The following is a 17,649-nucleotide window of genomic DNA, read 5'->3' on the forward strand; positions in this document are numbered from 1 at the left end:
ACGGGACGAAGATCGTTGCATCCGACATTTGGAATCAGTGTAGGGATGCAGACCAGATGATTTTTTCGTTTGAGACCTCGGAACAGAACAGTTTTTTCATCCAAGTGGACAAAAATTGTCCCACCGCTCGTCTCGGGACGAATTTACAACCCAGTTTTTGTCCAACCTCGCAGATGCGCCGAATTTTTCGTCCCAGGACTAAAAAAATCGTCCCGTTCGCATCCCTGCACTGATGGCACCGAATCATCCAAGATGTGGACGATGGATGGGACAGGACGAAGATCGTCCCACCCGATGTCCGGAATCAGTGTAGGAACGCGGACAGGATGGTTTTTTTGTCCTAGACCTTCAGACTGGACGATTTTTTCATCCGAGACCTCTGGATGGGATGATTTTTTCGTTCAAGTGGACGAAAACCGTCCCATTTGTTAGTCTTGGGACAAGTTTTCGTCCCGTTTCGTCCAACATTGCGAACGGGACAATTTTTTCGTCCTGGAATGAAAAAAACCATTCCGTCTGCGTCCCTACATTAAACGCATGCATACTCAATAACCGACCAATATATGACTGTTATATGCATTTCCTTTTTTTACCGGGCTCAAATGATAGCCACACATACTTATACTACACACACTAATGCCCCACGTGAACAAGGACCAACTCCTAGCACCCAAAGCATAATCAGTAACCCAGGAATCCACGACTGTTATTAGCATTTAGTCTTCTAATCCGGCTCAAATGACGACCTTGCATACTTCTCCTACATGCACCAATGCCCCGCAGGGACGAGAACCAGCTCGCAACACCTGAAACATACTCAGTAAACTGCCAATCCATGGCTGTTTTATGCACTCCCCGTCCGTTGTGGGCATGGACGAGTGGGGTCTGTGTTTAAGTTACGATGTTTACACTCCAGTTAAGCTCTCGTACTTGTAAAATCTTCCTGGGTTGCGTCAAGGGCACGACTGGAACAGTCTACAAGCACGATCCTCGAGTCGGTGGTACGCAGCACCGTGTTTATTGCCAATTTAAAAAAAATGATGGAAAGGATAATAATTTCCAACTTCCAAGGGCTAAACCGCCAAAAAAAAATAGAAAAATAGTTCATGAAACTAGGACAGGTGAGATAGGGTATTTTTTTAAGGTATATATAAATTATAAAAATAGGTCATGAAATTGGGCTTTATATCGAACGGCCCAAAACATGAATAAATATCCTGTTACCTTCATCGCTCCGCCAAGAACGAGAACGAAAGCAATATCTTCTTCTTCTTCGATCGATCTCGCTGGCGCAATCTAGGGTAATGTCTACGCCATTGGCGATTTCTTTTTTTGATCTCTGTTTTGGAGGATGATGGGCTAGGAAGATCAGCAAATTTGCGCAAAATGGCGGTTTCTGGGGCTGGAATCGTCTTCAGGAGTGACCTCCAGCTGAGCACCGGCCTTGCCAATTGCGTTCTCCGCGGTCGCAACTTCAAATCCTCGCAGTTTTTCTTCTCAAATTTGTCCGTTCTCGTTTCCTCTAGAAGGAACAGACGCCAGATTCCAGGATTCAGGCTCGGAGATTGTGTGCACTATCGCCGTCATTGTTCTACCGAGGCTGTCGGAGTTCTAGCTGAGGCTGTAGAGGTTTCGGAGAGCGGAGATCGTGAGAAGGCGGTTACTTCGTTGTCGCGTTCTCGCCGAAGAGGTTTTTTTTCTTTTTATCAATCATATTTCACTCGTTTAGTTTGCGTGTTAGTCTCTGTTGAACGGAGTTGCCGCTGACGAGGACCATTTAGTTTGGATTGTTTAAGGTAGCGTTATATATTGTACAATCGAGGAAGAATTATGCGATGAAAAATCTCCTAGTTTTGAAGATAGAAAACAATGATGGTGCTTTCAAACTTTGTAAGGCTCATTATGGACTCAAACAAGTTACACAAGATTGGTATGAGAAAATTAGAAGATATTTCATTAATCATGGATTATATTGGAGAAGTATCAATGCTTCTCTTTGCACGAAGACAACATGGTTCGAGATCATCAAATCTGTCAATGATATCTATCTGGTTTTTGGTAATTAGTGCCAATACAATGATAAATTTTTCCAAGTGCACGGTGGATTTAAAAAGAGTTGAAGGGTCAAATTAAGTCGTATTGTTAGGCTCCAGACCAAGAAAATTTTATTTGGAGTATTCATTTAGGGGGTAAATGCACGGGAGAGATGCTCAAATGATTTAAAACAAATGATCTTCTTTGTCTCAATCTCGCCGAAGGGGTTTTTTCTATCATATTTCATTCATTTGATTGGCGTGTTAGTTTGGGAGGAGAAAGGAATGACCGCTGAGCAAGGCCGGTTAATTTGGATTTCTGGGTCTTTCCTTAGAATCTAAAGAGTCGCCTGATCGCTCGGAATGGAGAAAGCTGAGTTCGAAAGAGTTGGGGATCAAGACTTCGATGATCACGAAGGCTACTAAATCTGTTATGAGCGTCCTTCGTAAAAAAGGTTGTTGTGTTTCTATCATTCATTGTATTCCTCCGGCTGCAATTCCGTGGTTTTTGGTTTTGAGAAATGTGTTCTTATAGCTTGTTATTTGTTGTTTATTCAGGTTATGAGGTGTACCTTGTTGGGGGTTGTGTGCGAGATCTTATTTTAAAGAAAACACCAAAAGATTTCGATGTGATAACTACTGCTGATCTTAAGGAGGTTTGTTTGGTCCATTAAAATGTCGTTGCGATTATTTTTACTTTGACATTCGTTACTGTTTTATATTTCTTGCTTTGTTTGTTATCTCCCCTCTTTCTTCTTTTCTTCTCTTAAAGAAGTTTCTGCATAGAAGTCTAACTGATGGTGAGCCATCGATCATTTTTGGATTATTCAGTTTTTATTGCCGCTTTAAATACATTAGTTTGAATTGGAATTTGTTACCTGCGACGTAGAATTAGTCGACTGTGATGTATTTATTTATTTCACTTTCTCTTCTGATTTTTATCATGTTTCTCTAATTATTTATTTAGCTTGTTTTACTTATTCCTCCGAGCTTGCAGGTATTGAGGGCATTTTCTCGGTGTGAAATCGTCGGCAAGCGATTGCTCTGATACCATGTTGATCACCAATGGAACAGCTTTCCCCAGGCCACTCTTGCTAGAAACCCTAGGGGTAGCGGGATTGAACAACCACACAATTACATTGACATTCCTAGTTTAAATACCAGGTCATGGGTACACGAATTTGGGCTAACAGCAAGGCCCATTAGTCTGGAAATAGGAAATAGTAAAAAAAGGAAATAACAAGAAATAGAAAGAGGTAGAATAAAGATAGACTATCTCAGCTGACACCCCCCCTCAAGCTGGTAGGTAGATATTTTGCATCCCCAGCTTGGAATACAGCCGATGAAATACTCCTCCGGGAACTCCTTTGGTAAGTAGATCAGCCACCTGATGAGCTGACTGACTATATTTCATTTGGATCACTTTGGCATCAGTCTTCTCACGGATAAAGTGTCTGCCTATCTCGACATGCTTAGTTCTGTCATGCTGAATTGGATTGTGAGCAATATCAATAGCCGATTTACTGTCACAATATAATACTGTGGGACTATCTTGGGATATTTTGAGATCCTGTAGAATGCCTCTGATCCACAGAATTTCACAAATTCCCTTAGCAACTGCTCTAAATTCCGCTTCAGCACTGGACTGTGATACCACCTTCTGCTTCTTGCTTCGCCAAGTGATTAGGCTTCCTCCTAAAAAAGTACAATATCCGGTCGTTGACCGTCGATCCAGGACAGATCCACCATAGTCTGCATCAGTGTACCAGTGGTGCTCCTCTTCGAAACACTAGACCATGTCCAGCTGTACCCTTCAAATATACAAGTACCTTAGTCTGCAGCCTGCATATGAAGTTCTCTGGGATGATGCATAAAATGGCTTAGCAGTCCCACTGTAAATGCAATATCTGGTCTAGAATGTTGAAGGTAAATAAGTTTTCCAATCAATCTCTGATACTGACTTCGATCAACTAATGGCGCTTCTTCACAGAGCCCAAGTTTCGAATTTGCATCAATGGGTACAGGTGATGGTTTACAGTTACTTATGCCCATTTCCTTCAAAATATCAACTATGTATTTTCTCTGAGAAATGAAAATGCCACTTGGGGAATTGGCAACTTCAATTCCCAGAAAGTAACGTAGCAAGCCCAGGGATTTTATGTCAAAGATTTGAGAAAGTCTCTGACCTAGAATAAAAATTTCTTCTTCATCGCTGCCAGAAACAACAATGTCGTCCACATATACAAGCAAGACAGCTACCTTTCCATTCACATTTGTTTTTACGAACAAAGTATGATCTCCATTGCTGGGTTGATATCCCATACCTTTTATAGCTTGGGAGAACATTCCAAACCATACTCTCGGCGACTGTTTCAAGCCATACAATGCCTTTTTTAGTTTGCATACTTGGCCCTTGCAGTCAGACTGATAATATCCAGGCGGTAGATCCATATAGATCTCCTCATCTAAATCTCCGTGAAGAAATGCATTCTTAACATCATACTGATACAGTTCCCTATTCAAGTTAGCTGCCACTGCAATCAGAATACGTATCGTGTTCAGCTTTGCGACTGGAGCAAATGTTTCAGTATAGTCAATCCCATATGACTGAGTATATCCCTTTGCAACTAATCGCGCTTTGTATCTTTCCAATGTACCATCAGCTCTGTATGTAATGGTATATGCCCATCTGCATCCTACTGCCTTTTTTCCAGGTGGTAAGATAGCAATTTCCCATGTGTTATTCTTGATCAGTGCATTCATCTCCATATCCATAGCTTCTTTCCACCGTGGAATCCTCATGGCTTCATTCACTGTCTTAGGTGTAGGGACTTCATCAATTCCAGGACGAAATGCTTGGTATCCGGGAGAGATGTGAATATTGAACAAACTGTGACATCGGGTATAGAGGAAACTGAGTACACTTTCTCTTCCCCTTTCTTAAGGCAATCGACCAACCTTGGTCAATTTCTGGCAGTACTCCATCTGTCAGAATATTTTGTGTTTCTTCAGTCTCAATTTGTATTCTCGGAATGCCCCCCATTTCAGTGTTATCCTCTGCTCTCTCAGCAGAGTTATCACTCGTATTTGGCTGCATGGACACCGGGTCTCCAGCTTCACCTGCTTCTGTCGTCTGCACTTGGCCGTCAGATTGTTCTATATCAACTTCCCCTGTAATTGGTGGTAACTTCATAACTGGTAATTCAATTCTCCCACCGTCTTGAACTCTGGGTTCAGGATAGTTTTCACCAGATGTGTTCCCAGATGCCCCATAATATTTTTCAGATTCATTGAACATAACATCTAGGGAAATAAATATTTTCTTGGATGGCATATGGTAGCACTTATAACCTTTTTGAGTTGGTGTATACCCAACGAACACACACTTGAGGGCCTTTGGGCTGAGTTTGTCGGTAGGATTATGGATGTGAACAAAGACTGTGCATCCAAAAATGCGTGGCTTCAAGCCTGTTCTCAGTTTTACATGAGGGAAGAAATGATTCGTAAGGTCTAATGGACTCTCATAACCCAATATTTTAGATGGCAGCCCATTAATTAAATGTGTAGCAGTCAACAAGGCTTCTCCCCAGAGAAACTTGGGTACTCCCTGATGAAGGAGCAAAGCTCTAGTTGTTTCTACAATATGTCCAATCTTTCTTTCTGCAACACCGTTCTGCTGTGGTGTATTAACACATGACGACTCGTGGATAATACCATTATTCTGAAAATATTCACATAGTGTTGTATTGAAGTAATCCTTGGCATTATCTGACCTGAATTTCTTGACTAGTACACCATACTGTGTCTTCACCAGAGCAACAAAACATTTAACTATATCAGCAACCTCAGACTTGTATTTTAGAAGATAAACCCATGTCAGGCGAGTACAGTCATCCACAAATATTAGGAACCATCGAGCTCCATTTAATGATGGTACGACATATGGTCCCCATACATCGCTATGCACAAGATTAAAAGGATTAGTACTTCTTTCACTCCTCCCCTTAAAGGATGTTCTTCTATGTTTAGCATACTAACAGGAATCACATATAAGACTGGATAGATCCACATTACGAGCAAACACAGGAAACATTCTTCCCAATAGTTCAAATGACGGATGTCCCAAACGAGAATGAAAGAGTTTGATTTTCTCTACTATAGGAAGACTATCTTCTTCTGGGGTACTTCCTCCCTCCACCATCAGCACCACAGCAGCACCATCGTTCACGTTCAGCAAGCCATTCTTCTCTTCAATTGGTCCAGTCCTTCTATTCAACTTCTTGTCATATACAAAACAGCCAGAGGAGTCAAGTGTTAGACTGAGTGAAGAATCTTTAACCAACTTTTGAGGAGAAAATAATTGGGCTTTAAGCATAGGAAAATGCAAGACATTCTTTAGGAGTCCTAGACCCTTGATGTTAACCGTTCCAATGCCGGTAACTGGGAGTGTCTCTCCTCCTGCTGTCAATACACGACAACATCCAGAACATGCAGAATACTCCACAAATTCTGAGAGGAAAGGTGTCATATGGTCAGTCGCTCCAGAATCAATGATCCACTCTGTAGATTGATGCGAATTATGGGCAACAAGAAAAGAATGCTCACCAGTGCATGTCATTGAAGTACTTGCCGGACAAACCATATTCTTCAACCTTTCCAGCTCTTCCGTGAGTGTGTAAAAGTCATTAAGAGTAATATGAGAGCCATCATCTCCACTCGCATGGATGTGCTCTCCGGTAGCTGTCTCCTTGGGTGCAAGAGAATCCTCCTGTGTTTTTTGCAACATGAGCTTGGGTTTGTTTGGTTGGTCGACCATGTAGATCCCAACAGTTTTCCCTCTTGTGACCCTTCCTTTTACAGTACGAACATACCCACGGTTCACGGGCTTGCCAAGTAGGCCTTCCTGAGTAAGACTTGGAAGTCTGGTCATTTGCTTCACGTGAATAAGACTTGGAAGACTGTTTTTTGGCATTGGCCATAAAGCCAGTGCCAACTTCACCAGTTGAGACATGAGATGGCTTGATACGACATTCTTCTTCAAGCGCAAGTTGTATAGCTTGCTCCAAGGTTGGAACTTTCTCCCTGTTGAGAATTTGACGCCGCCATGATTCATAATCTGCGTTCAACCCCATAAGAAACTTATGCAGACGGTCTTTCATAGTATAATGCCGGCAAGGACCATCAGTCTCCGCAGTAGGCCTGTAAAGATCCATCTCATCCCATAGTGCTTGAAGCTCACATACATACTCCTGGACAGTTTTATCTCCTTGTTGAAGAAGCACCGCCTTGGTTACTAGTTCATAGATGCGCCAATCATTGTTGGTTTGTAGACAGCTTTTGTGGATTGTATCCCAAATTTGCTTTGCAGTGGAAAGTAGAAGATACTTAGGAATGAGATTTCCTTGCATGCTGTTAAGAAGCCATGTTTTGACGATGGCATCTTCTGCTTTCCACGCTGCATAGCGGGACTGGTTGACGGTACCTCCTCAATCAAATGATGATTCAGTCTTCTTCCTTCAAGCACCATTTCAACGAACTTACTCCAGTGTAGAAGATTCAACCCAGTATATTTCATGGATTCCGGTATACCATGATTAATTAGAGCAGATGGGTATACACCAGCAGATATCTCATGTCCCTGCTGAGCAGATTGCATATCATAAGACTCAGACTTCTCCTTTGCCATTCCCTTCAAATTCTTGACTCAATCAGTAGTCAGCTCCTGGCGAGGCAATGACAACAAGACTCGCGTAGAATACGGTCAGCAACTGAGCTGACGAACACCACAGACAAGAACAAACACCACGATTCCCGCAGTGTGACGTAGCTCCTGAGGAACAAACACCAACACGAGCCCAGCGATCGCAACATCTCTGGGCGCAAGAATATGAGTACGACAAGCCCGGAGCAGCCTCTGGATGTCGACCTAGATCGCAGACCAAGAATGTGGATGCTCCGAACGTTCTTCACTGGAAGATGTAGCCTCCACTAGCGATCTTCACTGGAGAACGCTTCTGAGATCAGGAATACCAGCAGGCCACGGACGATCAGAACGACCAAGGTCAAGAAAGACCGAGGTCAACCACAAACTGCTGCTTCTCTTCAAGCTTCCCGCTCGAACAACCAGACCGCAGCCTCCTAGATCTCACAATAAACGCTCTGATGCCATGTTGATCACCAATGGAACAGCTATCCCCAGGTCACTCTTGCTAGAAACCCTAGGGGTAGCGGGATTGAACAACCACACAATTACATTGACATTCCTGGTTTAAATACCAGGTCATGGGTACACGAATTTGGGCTACCAGCATGATACGACCCCGACGTATCTAGGCCCTTTTAATCCTTTAGCCCAATAGGGGCATGTTAGTCAGTGGACTTCTGTAATTCCTTTAAATAGAGCAGCCCTCCCTTGAGGAGGGCAGCCAAGAAGTATCATCAAGAATGAGTCTGGCTCAATCCGGCGACGTCCATTCCGCCGGACCCCTCACGTAGGCGATGTCCACTCCGCCTGCCCCTACTTGCTGTAGTCCATCCCGGCATGCCGACGACCATCCCGGCGCCTTCTTCCTCTCTTCCCGTCTTCTCCCGATACGAACCAACTAGGTTCGTAACACAGCAAGGCCCATCAGTCTGGAAATAGGAAATAGTAAAAAAAAGGAAATAACAAGAAATAGAAAGAGGTAGAATAAAGATAGACTATCTTGGCTGACATTCTCTAATTATTTATTTAGCTTGTTTTACTTATTCCTCCGAGCTTGCAGGTATTGAGGGCATTTTCTCGGTGTGAAATCGTCGGCAAGCGATTTCCTATTTGTCATGTCCATGTCAACGATTCCATTGTGGAGGTTTGTTGTTCTCTCATTCTTCGTTTGTTGTACTTTTTGCGTATCAAAGTTAATGCGTTTGAATTTATGTTTAATCGATAGGTTTCAAGTTTTAGCACTTCCGCAAGGAAATCTCACAGGACACCATCAGTCATTCGAAGGCCTCCTGACTGCAGTGACCGTGATTACGTCCGCTGGAGAAATTGTTTGGGCCGTGACTTCACCATTAACGGGTCATTAATTAATCTTCGTTCTTGCTTATGCTTATTTTTGTTTTTAAAATACTCCTTAATTTTTTTCTTTGTTTCTTTCGGGCAGGTTAATGTACGATCCCTACTCAAACACGGTTTATGATTACATTGGGGGCATGGAAGACATTAAAAACTCCAAAGTGTGCATGTATCTCTTAAACTACTTTCATGTTAAATTTCTCAAATTTGATGTTCAGAGCATCGTAGGAATGCTTATTTCTCTGTTCTTTTCAGGTTCGGACAGTCATTTCTGCCGATTCATCCTTTACAGAGGATTGTGGTTAGTGCTAAAGCTTATTATTCTTAAAAGCTATCTTTCAGGAAAAGAAATCTTAAATTAAAGCGAATTTTGTCTCTGTACAGCTCGAATATTACGAGCCATCAGAATCGCTGCTCGGCTAGGGTTTCGTTTCACCAAGGAGACGGCCCACTCTATAAAGGATTATTCATCCTCTGTTCTGCGGCTTGACAAGGTATTATTCTACTCACGTTTAGATTCACTTTTTAGAGTTTCTTTAATCTCTTTGCATAATCTAGGGAAGGCTTTTAATGGAAATGAATTATATGCTCGCTTACGGGTCCGCGGAGGCATCATTGAGGCTGCTCTGGAAATTTGGGCTTTTGGAGGTCCTCTTGCCAATTCAGGTTCGTTTCTTTTCTATCATCACTTAATTCATATGTACGCGTTTGCCTTGATGATGAATTGTGCAGGCTGCATACTTTGTATCACAAAGATTTAGAAGGCGCGATAAAGGATCTAACATGTTCCTGGTATGTTCCAGATTTAATCACAATACTCAAGCCCTTGGTGTATTATAGTACTATTTTATTTGCTAGTTTTCATAATCACACAAAAGTGTTGTTTATTATTTGTAAAATTTTTTTACAGGTCTTGTTCTCCAATCTAGACCATCTGCTTGCCCCAGATAGGCCATGCCATAGTAGCCTTTGGTAAGCACATTGTTTATACGCGTCATTTTAATAGATTTCTTATTTATTCAAATCTGTTTTGGCTAGTTCAATTTCTAGTTCGTCTGGGTTTCCAACCTTTTTAAGTCACTTGTTCAGATTCAGTATCTGGTATGGCTTATTTTTCTTCCATTAGTTCTTATTTGGCCTCTTATATATCATGTATAGAGTTAAGGGTTTACGACCTCTAGTCTATGTCTTAGGACTTTAGGGTTTATGGTCTTTTCAAGTCATCTGTCCTTGTCTACTGTTTGAAGATACAATAAAATTGGAACGATAAAAAGCAGAAGAGCATGGCCCCTGTGCAAGTAGACATGGTTGTTCTGTTCTGTTCGTTTGAAACAAACAAAAAATTTGCACAAAAGAACCGCACAGGGCCTTGTTCTTTGTTCTGTTCTTTTTTTTAAAAGAACAAAATTCGCACATTCGCACAAAACTAGAACAAAATTTGAACAAAGCGAACAAAATAACTGCACACGGGTCTGTGCGACGTTCTGTTCGAATTCATTTTTGTTCTGTTCAGAAAACCAAACAGAACTAACAATTCGCACAAATTTGCACAAAAAGAACAGAACGACCACGTCCAGTGCGAGGATGACGATCACGAATCAAGAAGTGGTCTAAATTTTTTTGAAAAAAAATCAGCTGTTCAAGGAAAGCAATTGAAATCTCAAGAATAGGATTTCTTAATGCCTTATTATGTCCTGGTTGACGGTAAAATATTTATTTTCTGAGGAGTTTTATCCCGTCTCAGAAGGATCAAGTTAGGGTTTTTTTTTCTGTAGGGTGGCAATTTTAGCATTCCATCAGGCTCTGTCGGACGAACCAAGAGATCCTCTGGTTGTCGCCACGTTCACCCTTGCCCTCCACAACGGAGGGAACATATCAGAGGCCATCAAAATATCTAGAAAGATAAATCACCGCCACGATTCAAGATTCCCAGAACTTCTTCAACCGCGAGAAATGGACGATGCTGAACTGGCAACCGAGGTCTTGGATTTACTCTCGTCTGTCCGATCTTCCCTCAATATAATGACCGATGAGAACCATGTCGCCCAGGCCATGGCCAAGTACCCTCAGGCCCCCTTCTCTGATCTGGTAAACAACAAAAAAAGAAGAAAAAAAACCCAATTTCCACAATTTTTTCCTTTTTTAGTCATCTGGGTTTTTTATTTGATTTCAGGTTCTGGTTTCTCTGGCCTTGTACTTGAATGTGTGCAAGATGTTTCGGTGCGTGGGAGATCCAGTCAGGCAAAAAGGCTCTGGTTCTAGGCAGAGTATAATCAATTATGATGATCTTGCCCAGGGATCTTTGCCAGAGCTCCGCCGGGTTTTTGCGATGGTCGTTTTCGACACGGTTTACCCTCTCGATTCGGATGAACTGCGCTCTAGTGATTCACAAGAGAAAGATGTAGAGTGAGAAAGAAGCATTGGGTGGGGGGATTGATCCCCAATTATTATTTTTCTTCAGCAGTTGTGCTGTTATCAGGTTCGGCTCTTGTCACGATCATATATATCAATAGTAATTTTTGGGTTGACCACCGAGTTTCGGGTGGGCTTCCTCTTATAATTTTTTTTTTTAAATCAGGTTCTGCTCTTGAAGCTTTGAGAGAAACTCTGCTTATTTGACAAATCGCACCGTATTCACAATATGGAAACATCTTTAGGGAGAGACATATATAGAGAGAGGGCAGGGGATGCTGATTAATTGCACGTGCGCCTCCGCTGGGGGGCACATATTTGTTTTTTTTTTTTAAATCATCACTCGTCTTCGCCAAGTTTGAGAAAATCAGGTAAGGGTTGTCTATGCGACGGGGGTGGTGGCGGTGTCCAAGAGTTGGTGCTTCTCGGGCTCGGCGGGGAAGTATTTGACGCCGATCATCTCCCCCACTTCTCTTATCACCTGTGATCCGGAGAAAATGTTGTATTTTCTTCATTCTCTCTCTAGATTTCTTCTGGGGATTTAAGAAGATTTAGTTACCTTTAAGGCCTTGGTGAGGTCTTCCTTGGTGTGTGAAGCGGAGATGCAGATCCGAGCCCTCGAGAGGAAAAAGGAGGTGGCCGGAAACGCCACTGTCACCACTGCCACCTGACGAACAATAAATAATTCTAGTTATATTAAAATTGAAATTCAACGGCTGGGAGAGTTAGGGCACTTCTATTTAATCTCTTTCCATCCCTGTTTGCATCATGTATTATATTTCTGCTCCCAATATGTTTTGGGGGCATAGTGATTTATTCAGGGAAGAAAAAAGGAAAAAAGAAAAGATGAGAACTTCGATAATGAGGGGTTGACTTTACCTCCCTGGCCAAACACTCCCTTGAGAAAGCGGGGATTTTTGCGGGGTTATAGAGCATAATCGGCATGACAGGGGAATCGTTATCTCCGAGCACCTCAAACCCCATCTTGTTGAGTTCTGATCTGAAGAAGTTGCTGTTCTCTCGCACCCTTGTGAGCTTCACGGCCCCTGCAAAAATCCAAATTTATTTTATTTTATTTTTCTAAGGCACAGTTGAGTCTGAGCTTATTTTTTTTCAACCAGAATAAGCACCAGATGAATTTCTCTCATCCTCTTCAACTACTACAGCCTTATAAAGAGGCAGAGAGAAAACATGTTGCAACAATATTTTTGAGGGTTGAAATGCGAGATGCTATTTTTATATGCAGAAATAAATGAATCAATGTGTTTTGGCTAATCGTTCAGTTATTATAATTTTACATTGTTGACTCTAATAAAAGAAATGAAAACTATACAAAAACAAAATCTAGATAATTGTTTTTAAGATTTTCAAATACAACACAACAATTTAAAAATATAAAAATATAAACATGGACAAAAATAAAACATGAAATATACAAATATATAGAGAAAGTAGAAAAACCAACATTTTTGTGTATAAATATTTTATGCAAACTATAAAATCTAAAATATAAATATAAGTATGATATATTAAGAATAAATACAAAACATGAACATATAACTATATACAAGTCTCTAAATCTAGAAACATATAAATATAGATATATAAAAGTATACTTATTCACAAATAAAAAATGAAAAATATAAACTTAAAATTCTAAACTTTAAAATTTATAATCAAAATTTAAGACAAATAATTGAAATTCAGAAGTACTAATTAAAAAGTAAAATTAGTAATTAAATTTAAAATTAATAATTAAAAAGTAAAATTAGTAATTAAATTTAAAATTAATAATTAAAATTTAAAATTACTAATTAAATTTCAAAGTTAGCAATTTAATTTAGAATTATATCTAAATTAATATTTAATAATTAAAATTTAGAATTACCAATTAAAATTTAGAATTTGTATTTCAAATTAATAATTATTAAAATATTAGCTAGTGATTAATAGCTAAAATTAAAATTGAGAGATAATAACCAGTTTCTAAAAATTAATAAGTAAAATTAAAATTAACATTTAGAATTAATAATAAATAAATAAACATAAAAACATAAACATAATAGAATATTCGACCCCGGAATAATTTCATATCATTTAAAGGGAATAAACCCTGGAGGCATGTATCATTCTTCAACTTTTCGTGGAGGAGGCAAAACAATCAGCTTAATTTGCATAGAAAAATGATTAAAAAGTGAAAATAAAAAAGGAGAGTAGGTAATTCATCTTGTCACCTCTGTTTGACCCGTCCTCTCCGCAGATGACTTTCATGGCGGAGATCGCTTGCTCCACAGCAGGAGGCGACATGGACATCCCATAGAGGTGAGCTGGACATGTGTACTTCAGGTATTGGATAATCTCCTGCAAGGATTAAGAACACGTTCATCATCTACTTTCTATTGTCCATAAGAATATTTTTTTTATAGTTTTATATCTATTATAATCATAGTAAGTGACCTTTGACGCGGCAATGTATCCTCCACAAGAATTAAAGGACTTCGTGAAGGTGCCCATCATGATGTCCACGTCAGCCGGGTCAACGCCGAGGAGTTCACAGACGCCTCTCCCAGACTTTCCTACTGCACCTATGCTGTGTGCTTCGTCCAAGTAGGAGTATGCCTTTTGAGGGAAAAAATGTTAGAAAATGATTTTTTTGAATGAACCAAATGGACGCTGGAGTTCATGAAAAAGTCCACTTTTGAATGAAATAACTGATTTTTTATGGTTTAGAGGAGTCTTGAAAGAGTTGGGTTTCTCAAAAATCTACAGTCCACGAAGACTGAGAATCTGAGTGAAGAAAAAAAAAATTAAAGAAGAATATGCGCCTAAAATGGGGTATCTGAATGCAGCAATTTCCACTGAAATCATGAATAACTTGCATAAGTTTTCGACGCATTTAAATTGTTGTGTGATACCGTGGGTGGAAGTTGAAAACACAAGAAGGAAGATTAAATGCGTTGGATTTGATTTATTAGAGAAAATTGAGGCCTTCACAGAAAAAAACATTACGCAGAATTCCACTATATCAGGGAAAGAAAATCCAAAGAAGTTCAACAGGTGAAAAGAGAAAATTACCAATGAAAATTCTGAAAAAGACATATTTTCATGAACGAACTCATTGGTATGTCCAAAAATAAATGCGACCAAGCAATAATTCAAAACTTATGCAAGGATATACAAGAAAATCTACTTTTTAAAAATATTTTGGGTGATGTTCCTTTGTCAAACCTTGTATTTCTTGCAGATGGAGATGATCTCGGGGAGCTTGCAGATCTCACCCTCCATGCTGTAAATCCCTTCAACGATGACCAAAATTTTCTTCCATGGCCGGCCAGTCCTCGGCTGCCCTATGGCAATCTGCTCCCTCAACACCTTTTCCAAATGAGATGGGCCTAAAAAAAAATCAAAATTTTAATTACCCCAGTCAATAAACCAATATTTTTCCTGACTGGTTTCTCTCTTAGACTCACTGTTATGTTCAAAGACCTGAACATCAGCACCGGAGCCTCGTGCGCCATACACAATTGAATTATGGTTCAGTGAGTCGCTGATGATCAGACCCCCCTTTGACCAGGACAAAAAGTCAGCCCCATGAAAGTAAAAAGTCAACTCCCTGTCTTTGACAAGAGAAGCAGCCGCTGACCTTGCCAATTAGCGCCGGGATGATGAATGAATTAGTGGCATAGCCCATGCCAAAAATAACCGAGGCCGGCTTCCCAACAAACCCGGCGACCATATCTTCCAGCTCTAAGTGCAGCTTTGTGGTGCCTGTTGGTCAACGGGCCACGCCAATTTGAGTTAAAAAATCAAAAGTGGGTTGACTTTTAATGGACTGAGCTGGTAGACTGACCTCCGTCGACCCGGACGCTGCATGTGGTGGGGGAGTACTGGTTTAATGAGTTAAGAACACGTGGCATGCAGTACTCATCAGACGCTGCAAAACCCAGGTAGTTGTATGACCCCAGGTTTAGACATCTCCTTGTGTTCTTGGTTCTCCTGGGGCGCAATTAAAATGTCACCAACTTGAAAAGGAGAGATGTGAAAGGTCACAAGTCTTAAAAATTGAAGATTGATTGTGAAGTCTAACTACAACTAATTTTTAAAAACCATTTGAGTTGTTTATAGAGAGATGCTTCCGTATGTCTCACGCTTCATAAAACTGTGTGATTGATCAAGACATGAGGCCATTTAATTGAGCCTCAAGTCTTATCATAATTAATTGGGCCTTATCATAATTAAACTTAATATTATAAGAATTCACAAATCCTGTCGACGCGGACATCAGAAAATATGGTAGATTCGTTGAGACAAAACAACTAATATTTTTCTATTAGTTTGAGCCTGCTGGTAATTTAAAAATATGTCAAAATTTTCGGAGTATTTAAAAAAGATTGGATGCTACTCTGGCGGGGGATTAAAAAACCCGGAAGTTTTTTATTGAGACAAGTTAAATTTGACTTTCCGTACGTTAATCTTAATTCCATGAACCGAATGGAATGATTCAAGCTCAGTCGTAACTTTTCAATTTTCAGCTTTGTAAATTTTACTTCTGATCCATTGACCCACTAAAAACAAGAACTGCTGAATTACCTTGAATCACGTGTATTCTAAATTTATCGTGGCTAATGTCCTCCCCTGACGCATAACCCAACAGAACACTAGAAAAAATTAAGCTTGATCTTCATTTCAGAATTCACGAGACGCCAAATTCATTAAAATAATTCAAAAAACCGATATGAATAGCGTGAAATCTAGAATCATAGCTTCATCATTCCCTCAATAGTTTATGCTAATTACAACGGTTCCACTAACAAAATTCAGGCAATAAAATTTCTGCCCACGATCAAATTAACCATAAACATTTCTTAAAAAAAAAAAAAATTACCCAAGAAATCTTACTTCAACGTTTTCGTGTTCTTTCCCCGTGATCGTTCCACCACATCAATCCAAGCATCAGGAGGACTCGCCAATGGCCTGCTAAAGATATCCTGGATCGTTTGCCAAAAAAACAAAAGATACATATACATCTAGAGAGAGAGATACATGCATTGATAGAAAGATGGGCATAGAGAGAGAGATATACCTGGGAACGGAGAAAGAGCCAATTGAAGATTAAGTTATCTCTCCATTCACAGAGGGGAGCATAGCCCTGGAATGCAACCAAGACAAAACTCTCTAAAATTAGAAGAAGAAGCTCACTCAAAAATCCACAAAACTTCTGCATTTCTATCAACCTGACCACCAAAGATGGCTGTTTTCACGAAGTTGAAGAAACCTTTCAGCAATTCGATGGGAAAGAACACAATTAGCAGGAACATAGTCGAAAACTGAGGCCCCCTCAACATCTCTCCTCTTGTACGAGCTTCTTGGAGAAGAGATGAATGAACTCTAGGGAGAGAAAGAGACTGATGGAGAGATTGCTAGAGAGATAGATAGATAGAGAGAGAAATAAAGAGTTAGAGAGAGAGAGGATGGGATACCCAAAACGTTTGTGCGCTCGATGGATAAATAGAGAGTGATGATGAGACAGGTGGGTAATGAAGAGCTGTCTTCGACCAGCCGGAGGAAGAAACACGACAGGGGGTAGAGAGAAGGCCTGGTCTAGTGCATCCCACTGGGATCTACAAAAACACTGCATTAACGACCAAGCAGTTTAGATAGAGACAGATGTGGAGAGTTAGAGAGAGAAAGAGATAGACAAAGAGAGAGACGGAGTGAAGACGACGAAGAAGAAGAAGTTACGTTTGACCTTTTGCAGGAAGACCGCAGCCTGTCCACCAGGAGAGCGGCACTGTGGAGGGAGCTAGAGAGAGAAAGAGACGTAGAGAGAGAAACGGTGTAGAGAGAGAAAGAACTGGAAAACTGGGTCGTCTGCTGAGACGATTTGTCGACATGGGTAGTCGTTGAAATCTCACTTCCTCGCTCTTCTCGCACCCAGTCCCCTCTTTCTCTCTCTAAAAAAATGGTTTTTTAAAGAGTTTTTTAGCCGCCATTACGAGGAGAAATTAGACGATCCAAACGCGGCGATAGCAACGGATTGAGACAAATCGCTCGCGTGTCAAAAGAAAATAATCGTATTATTTAACATCTAAACCTACTGGCCAGCGTAAGAACTTGCATGCATTAATCATTTCATTTATTTATCCA

General features: G+C 40.5%; 2 protein-coding genes across 3 annotated transcripts; one reads left to right on the forward strand and one right to left on the reverse strand.

The window, feature by feature from the left end:
* The first annotated feature begins 1,220 nt into the window (after nucleotides 1-1,220).
* LOC144704733 (uncharacterized) lies at nucleotides 1,221-12,060 on the forward strand. Of its 2 annotated transcripts, XR_013581893.1 has the most exons (14): nucleotides 1,221-1,690; nucleotides 2,369-2,488; nucleotides 2,592-2,689; nucleotides 8,798-8,881; nucleotides 8,963-9,093; nucleotides 9,179-9,251; nucleotides 9,346-9,391; nucleotides 9,475-9,584; nucleotides 9,649-9,756; nucleotides 9,823-9,882; nucleotides 10,001-10,062; nucleotides 10,866-11,178; nucleotides 11,264-11,569; nucleotides 11,669-12,060. XR_013581893.1 is itself a non-coding variant. In XM_078577255.1 (13 exons), the coding sequence occupies exons 1-13, from the start codon at nucleotides 1,387-1,389 to the stop codon at nucleotides 11,498-11,500; spliced, it is 1,746 nt and encodes a 581-aa protein (XP_078433381.1). In that variant the 5' UTR covers nucleotides 1,221-1,386; the 3' UTR covers nucleotides 11,501-11,650. The 2 variants fall into 2 exon arrangements, 1 of the variants encoding a protein (XP_078433381.1); XM_078577255.1 differs by lacking the exon at nucleotides 11,669-12,060 and having other exon boundaries at nucleotides 11,264-11,650.
* Nucleotides 11,685-17,141, reverse strand: LOC144704734 (long chain base biosynthesis protein 2a-like). The gene is made up of 12 exons (XM_078577256.1): nucleotides 16,737-17,141; nucleotides 16,586-16,651; nucleotides 16,402-16,490; nucleotides 15,353-15,498; nucleotides 15,146-15,270; nucleotides 14,973-15,066; nucleotides 14,731-14,894; nucleotides 13,960-14,121; nucleotides 13,737-13,863; nucleotides 12,382-12,548; nucleotides 12,062-12,169; nucleotides 11,685-11,983 (listed from the first exon to the last, which is right to left on the reverse strand). The coding sequence occupies exons 1-12, from the start codon at nucleotides 16,845-16,847 to the stop codon at nucleotides 11,885-11,887; spliced, it is 1,458 nt and encodes a 485-aa protein (XP_078433382.1). The 5' UTR covers nucleotides 16,848-17,141; the 3' UTR covers nucleotides 11,685-11,884.
* Nucleotides 17,142-17,649: the final 508 nt, after the last annotated feature.

The sequence above is a fragment of the Wolffia australiana genome, chromosome 6 (assembly GCF_029677425.1).
Source record: "Wolffia australiana isolate 7733 chromosome 6, ASM2967742v1".
Classification (NCBI taxonomy): Eukaryota; Viridiplantae; Streptophyta; class Magnoliopsida; order Alismatales; family Araceae; genus Wolffia; species Wolffia australiana.

What these genes read in the sequence shown, in the direction of transcription:
- LOC144704733 (XM_078577255.1), top strand. Translation starts at nt 1,387, where the DNA reads ATGGCGGTTTCTGGGGCTGGAATCGTCTTCAGGAGTGACCTCCAGCTG. An exon ending in ATCCTTTACAGAGGATTGTG is followed by an intron (nt 9,392 to 9,474) that starts GTTAGTGCTAAA and finishes GTCTCTGTACAG; the next exon opens with CTCGAATATTACGAGCCATC. An exon ending in AGGTCCTCTTGCCAATTCAG is followed by an intron (nt 9,757 to 9,822) that starts GTTCGTTTCTTT and finishes TGAATTGTGCAG; the next exon opens with GCTGCATACTTTGTATCACA.
- LOC144704734 (XM_078577256.1), bottom strand. Translation starts at nt 16,847, where the DNA reads ATGTTGAGGGGGCCTCAGTTTTCGACTATGTTCCTGCTAATTGTGTTC. An exon ending in TCAGGTCTTTGAACATAACA is followed by an intron (nt 14,895 to 14,972) that starts GTGAGTCTAAGA and finishes ATTTTTTTTTAG; the next exon opens with GCCCATCTCATTTGGAAAAG. An exon ending in AGAGGACGGGTCAAACAGAG is followed by an intron (nt 12,549 to 13,736) that starts GTGACAAGATGA and finishes GGATTTTTGCAG; the next exon opens with GGGCCGTGAAGCTCACAAGG.